Source organism: Nilaparvata lugens, chromosome 7 (genome assembly GCF_014356525.2).
Source record: "Nilaparvata lugens isolate BPH chromosome 7, ASM1435652v1, whole genome shotgun sequence".
NCBI classification, from domain to species: domain Eukaryota; kingdom Metazoa; phylum Arthropoda; class Insecta; order Hemiptera; family Delphacidae; genus Nilaparvata; species Nilaparvata lugens.
Window position 1 is genome coordinate 57,222,576 of NC_052510.1, and position 7,092 is coordinate 57,229,667.

At 35.7% G+C, this 7,092-nt stretch overlaps 1 protein-coding gene across 1 annotated transcript; it reads left to right on the forward strand.

Moving 5' to 3' along the window:
• Positions 1-4,903: 4,903 nt before the first annotated feature.
• Positions 4,904-5,209, forward strand: LOC120352228 (nuclear protein 1-like). Its single transcript, XM_039431983.1, has one exon. It carries the CDS (start codon positions 4,994-4,996, stop codon positions 5,207-5,209), a length of 216 nt encoding a protein of 71 aa, XP_039287917.1. The 5' UTR covers positions 4,904-4,993.
• Positions 5,210-7,092: the final 1,883 nt, after the last annotated feature.

The following is a 7,092-nucleotide window of genomic DNA, read 5'->3' on the forward strand; positions in this document are numbered from 1 at the left end:
TACATCTCAAGGACATCATACTCCAATCCTTGAAAGCTGTAAGCATCAATACCACCATCATTTCAATAAATATTATCATAACGGCTCCACAATAGCGAACCAAATCACTCTTTTATACCCCAGAGAATCCATTCTCATAGAGCTCTGTGCTTCCCAAATGGTTTTATAGACTGTATTCATGAACAGTTATGTGTCTTTGAATGTTCCAGGACTTATGGTTGACTTCCCATTGAGAATGTGACTGCTAGAGCAGTAGTCGATAAGCCTTATCAATATTGTGGAATAATGCTCATTCCAGTATGACTTCCATGCTGGAATGTTATCAATTCCACATGGTTGAACAACTGCAACCATTAGAAAGCACTTGAGGTAAGGCCGCTGATCTTGAGGTTCTAGGACATTATAGATAACAATGAAAACCACTAAACGCCGCGCGGTTATTAGAGTTTAGCATGCCATCACGTGAGTTTGGCCCCTAGCTAATGTGATTTATTACCTAAGGAGTCATTGTTGTATCATGAAAGGCGTAAATTGATAATATATAGTATCAACCGGCATGCAACATTAATCAGTCTCAACAAGAGTGTGCGAAGGTTTTCTCAAGTACCGAGTTATAATAAAAAACGGAATGCAAGAAAATTAATATTTCCCTTCGCTTGGAAAATTTTTTCTCCTTCAATTAAGGCGCCACTCACAGCAGACCGAATGCTGTGATTATTCAAGTGTGCAGACGGGAAAATAAAACCCTTCACAATTTCTCAGATTAATTTTTTTACTCTCTTCGTCTCTCCTTTCACGATCTTAAATGCTCTGATCTCTCCCAACTATTATTCCTCAATGTTTTCGCTTTCTTAATCTAAAATTCTCTCCAATATCAACATCAGGAAAAAATAGCATGATATGGAATATAGCTCATGCTATTTTTTCACTATGATATCAGTTTCAATTTCATAAGCACTTGGAATTAATGGGAATCTGCATCGAATTCATCAATATTGAATAACTGTTAACATCGGAAAATGAAGGTTTTTTCAAAACAATGCCTCGTGCATGAACCACTATTGTTGTAACGTTTGAATTTATGGGACGGCAAATGGCCGACGTTTACCCTGATTGGTCATTCATTCATCTACCAATCACAGATCTTGTTCAACACGATGTATTTTGCTGCTCTGTACTCCAGTTGTAGTTCACAAGGGAACATATTCATCATAATGAAAAAAACAGAAAACGTTGTCTCAATATTTCTATAAATTTCTGGTTGTGACTACTTTTTTCACAATTATTTTATACAGGTTAGCAATTATGGAATAATTTACATACATCTTCTATCAAATCGATACTTTCAACATCATTTACTCAAAAAGCATGCATCTTATAGATTTTTTGATTCTGTAAATAATAAATATCGAAAAAAATATATTTCTCGAATAAAATTGATCTGCAGTTTTATTTTCTAGTTTGTTTTGTTTGTATGTCAACTAAAAACAGGATGAATATCAAAACTCACAAAATATTGATGCTAAATCGCTACATGCCTCTCAAAAATATTCAACAGCTGGAAGGAGAGATAGAACCAATAGTTGGAATAAAATATGGAAAATATTCATGTCGCATATAAAAATAAATGTAATTGAATGCAAGCTTCTCTTGATATATGATAGATTTGGCCACTTTTCTTCATTTTACCGTCTCTCTGTAATAATTGGAATTGAATTCCAGTCACACTGTCTCTCTCATAATATCATCTCTGCAGTCTCGAATACTATGCTTGCCACTGCAATTTTCTTCTCTCATCTAGCAGGTAGATGACACGGCAAGCCGACAGCGAAAAGTCTCACGTCATCCAACATTTTGAGATAAATTTAATTTCGCAACGCTGCATTGTGTCATTGACAGAGACGGTATTGACACTTTGGTTGCTCCAGTATCAGCAACAACTGTATCAGCAGTGAGAAACTGAATAAGCAGTAGAAGCAACAGTATCATCAGCAGAAGCAACCGTATCATCAGCAGAAGCAACATAATCAGCAGAATAGAATAGAATCTTTATTGCAGCCATATCTGAGATCTTCAGATACAATACAAGAGTCAAATATCAACATAATTCATGATACAAAATACGAATATATTACATCAGTAAGTTACACTATCAGTACCCTATGATAATATCATGTCACCTGATTTTCAACTTATAACCCAATATTCCTAGCTGATGTATAAAAATCGTCAATCTTTTTCAAAGGGTTAGCTGCTAAGAAACGTTTCTTATGATTCTCAAAAGTTCCATTCTCCATATTTCTAAGATCTTCAGGAAGGGAATTGAACAATTTTATGGATGAAAATAGAAATGTTTTTTGTTTAATAGAATAGGTATACCGATAAGTAGTCGAATTACCCCTATTTTTAGTGTTATGGCTATGAACTACCCCCTGCTCCACAAAATTCTCCGAATTCTCCTTGACATAAATAAGGCTTTGTGGAACAAATATTGGAAATAGAGTCAATAAAAAAGGAACAAAAGCAAAATTAACAAAAGAAGCGGTAACAGTATCAACAACATAATCAGCAGCGAAAGCAACAAGAAGAGCAGCACAATTATCAACAGCAGAAGCAACATAATCAGCAGCAAAAGCAACAAAAAGAGCAGCAACAGTATCAACAGCAGAAACAACATAATCAGCAGCAAAAGCATTAAGAGAAGCGGCAATAGTATCATAAGCAGTAGCAGCATAATCAGCAGCAGAAGCAACAAAAAAGCGGCAACAGTATCAACAACATAATCAGCAGCGAGAGCAACAAGAAGAGCAGCAACAGTATCAACAGCAGAAGTAACATAATCAGCAGAAAAAGCAACAAAAAAACAGCAACCGTATCAACAACATAATCAGCAGCAAAAGCAACAAGAAGAGCAGCAACAGTATCAACAGCAGAAGCAACATAATCAGCAGCAGAAGCAACAGTATCATCAGTAGAAGTAACATTATCGGCAGTAAAATTAACAAAAAGAGCAGCAACAGTATCAACAGCAGAAGCAACATAATCAGCAGCAAAAGCAACAAAGGAGCAGCAACAGTATCAACAGTAGAAGCAACATAGTCAGCAGCAAAAGCAACAAAAAGAGCGTCAACAGTATCAACAGCAGAAGCAACATAATCAGCAGCAAAAGCAACAAAAAAGTAGCAAAGAATCAACAGCAGAAGCAACATAATGAGCAGCCAAAGCAACAAAAAGAGCAGCAACAGTATCAACAGCAGAACAACATAATCAGCACCAAAAGCATTACGAAGAGCGGCAATAATATCATAAACAGTAGCAACATAATCAGCAGCAGAAGCAACAGTATCATCAGCAGAAGCAACATAATCAGCAGCAAAAGCAACAAAAAAGCGGCAACAGTATCAACAGCAGAAGTAACATAATCAGCAGAAAAAGCAACAAAAAAACGGCAACAGTATCAACAACATAATCAGCAGCAAAAGCAACAAGAAGAGCAGCAACAGTATCAACAGCAGAAGCAACATAATCAGCAGCAGAAGCAACAGTATCATCAGTAACATTATCGGCAGCAAAATTAACAAAAAGAGCAGCAACAGTATCAACAGCAGAAGCATCATAATCAGCAGCAAAAGCAACAAAAGAGCAGCAACAGTATCAACAATAGAAGCAACATTATCAGCAGCAGAAGCAACAAAAAGAGCGGCAACAGTATCTACATCAGAAGCAACATAATCAGCAACTACAGTATCAACAACATAATCAGCAGCAAAAGCAACAAAAAGAGCAGTAACAGTATCAACAGCAGAAGCAACATAATCAGCAGCAGAAGCAACAAAAAAGCGGCAACATTATCAACAACATGATCAGCAGAAAAGCAACAAGAAGAGCAGCAACAGTATCATCAGTGGAAGCAACATAATCAGCAGCAGAAGAAACATAATCAGCAGCTAAAGCTACAAAAAGAGCAGTAACAGTATCATCAGCAGAAGCAAGATAATCAGCAGAAAAAACAACAAAAAGAGCAGCAACAGCAGAAGCAACATAATCAGCAGCAAAAGCAACAAAAAATGCAGCAACAGTATCAACAGCAAAAGCATTATTATCAGCAGCAGACGCAATATTATCAGCAGTATATACAACAGTATCAGCAGTATCAGCAATATAACAGTATCTACAGCAGCTTCGACATTCCAAATTCCAGAGAACATGAGTGCTCTCACCGTAGGTGGCGTGACATCGTAATCTCTGATGCATATTGACATTTTCTTGCCTGTCGCCACAAGGAACTGAAATGTTTTCCCTCAAGAGTTTGCCGCCTGTGCCACCTACATTCTGACACATTCTTATTTATTCTGCATATTGGTTTGATAGATTAATATTGTAGTGGATTTTCAATTCCGTTAGAACATGTTAACAATGGAAGTTAGTATGTTAGCGACATTCAATCGGTTCGTGATGAATGAATGTAGAAATGACAGAGCAACAGGTTGGTACTGAGAACAGAATGACGGATTACAGATTTCTCGGCTTGCTGATTCTACAAAAAGATTGCAATTCTTGCATAAGTATCAAGAATGAAAACTAATAGCAATTATGAAACTGAATGAAAAGCAAAAATTCTACATGCTAATAAATTATCCACTGTATTGAGTAGATCATCATAGATCATCTACTGTATCATCATAGAGTAGAGATACCGTTATAATTACCTTGACAGAAGACAAATTTGGTATCACCCATATTCAACGATGCCAAACATATTATATAGAATCTATAAGTCTCAACAGCATTTGAACAGTTCCATTCAACGTTTCATATCTGTTTTTTTGTTCTTCATTCGATATTATTTTGCAGTAGCAGAAGTCCTTAGTTCTATTTATATAGCTTCCATTAGTTATTCGAATAATGAAGGTTGAACAAGTGCCATCAAGTTGTGATTGTTTTCGAGTTTTTCAATTTCTAAGTCAAATTATTAGTCAGTTTTATTGTCAAGATGTCTGAAAGCCATTTCGACGAGTACGAGCACTACAATTTCGACATGGACAAGCATATTTACTTGGGCCACAGTGGAAAACAGCGATCGAAGAAAAAAGCTAGTGAACATACAAACCATTTTGACTCGTCAGGTCATTCTAGAAAGATCGTCAACAAACTAGTCAACATCGGACAGAATCGTAAAAGAGAAACATCCGAATCGAAAAAGAATTGAACATTCTCTATTATTATTGACCGAGCGAAGTGAGGTCTGAGATTCTGTCTATTTTCTTAAGAACTTTATAACTAGAGAAAATGCTCGGACATATTTCAATGAAATAATTAAAAATTATTAATACTTTGGATGGATATTGTAAGCTGTTTGTAATGCTTTGTTTTTTTGGGCAATAGAAATTTTTTGATTTGAAGTTGGTGGAATATCAAGTATCAACTATCATGGTATTACTCCAGTAAAAATGTGATTATTAGTCATATAATCACTTCAGCTTCATCAACCATAATAGTTTTTCATCAAATTCAAGCATTGAAGCGAAAATATCATGTCTGACATAAATTACATGATTTCATCTCTCCAACAGAATTAACAGGATTCCATGAGTCTCACATCTCTAACATGAATTTAACGATTTCAAGATTATTTCTAGCGCACCAACAAATTAGAACTACTAAGAGACATTTCAACAAAACGGACAAGGGGAAAATTGGATACAGCCTGAGTCAAACGGCTCACACATTCATGTTCGAACATCAATGGCATTGATGTTCGAGTAATACTCTGCTGTCGTTGATCCGATTCCACGAAACAGACTGGAAGATAAATCTGTACGCAGTGCCGGAGAAAGAGTGAATCATATATTTCCGACTTTGGTGACAAAACAGCAAAACACAATCCTCTGCATTCTTATTCCTCGGGGATATTGCGACAAGATACTGAGAGAGAGCGGGCGAGAGAGTTTGTGTGTGTATGAGTGAGAGAGAGAGTGAGTGAGAGTGTAGTTGAGAGGAAGTGTGAGTGGTTGAGAGTGAGTGAGTGTATGAGAGAGTGTGTGATTGAGTGGGTGAGAGGGAGTGTGTGTATGAGAGAGAGTGAGTGTGTGTGTGAGAGGGATAGAGTGATAGAATGAGTGAGAAAAGAACTGAGGTGTGAAAGCAAGAAAACCCAGGATTTGTTTCCAGCATCATATCCTCAGTGAATCCCCATTAGTTGGTTCGGAAAATGTTTTTCCCAAAGATAGAGAGTTGCAGTGGCAAATCGCTCAGGCGATAACGCTCTCCAGTCAACTGAATTATTTAGTCAGCCGAATTCTAACGGCTCCCTCAATACTTTCTACTACACCCTGCGCAAATAAAATATAGTTTATGTCTAAGTGTGGGAGGTCAGCGTAAATTTTCAAATTGTTTTCCTACAAGTATGAGCGATTCGTTTATGATATGCTTGAAAAATCCATATATGATTGAAGAGATAATTCAATTCGTTGATTTCTATTTGGCTTAACAATACATGTACTCATATTTGATTTTTTACAAAAATAGGATTACATTTTATTGAATGAAAAAACAAAGAAATTGTCAAAAAACCACAGATTTATTGATACTTAGAAAGACCTAAGTATCTAGGTTCTAAGTATAAATAAATATATGGTTTTTTGACAATTTCCTAGTTTCTTCATTCAATATAAATAATTTCTACAATATCAACTTCTCAACTACATGAAGAAATTACATTTCTCATTATAACAGTATGAAAGAACAATATTGTATGAGTGGAATTTCCCCAATAAGACTATGTGTCTGAGTTTGGGAGACAGTTCCAGCAAGAAGTATTATTCAAAATGTTCATTCAATATTCAATCATTGTATTCACAAGGTGATACTCATTATACTACATATATATATATACTCATTATATATACTCATACTCATTATAAATTACAATATAAAGGTAATTAAAATTACAAAATGAGAAACTGATAACAATGGCATACCTATGGTTGAAACATGTTGTGTCTACGAAAATATGAGTAAAAGTCAAAGTGTACAAGTTGAGTAGGAAAATCGACAACTTTTTTTCCAATTGGATAATCAAGTTATTTGAAG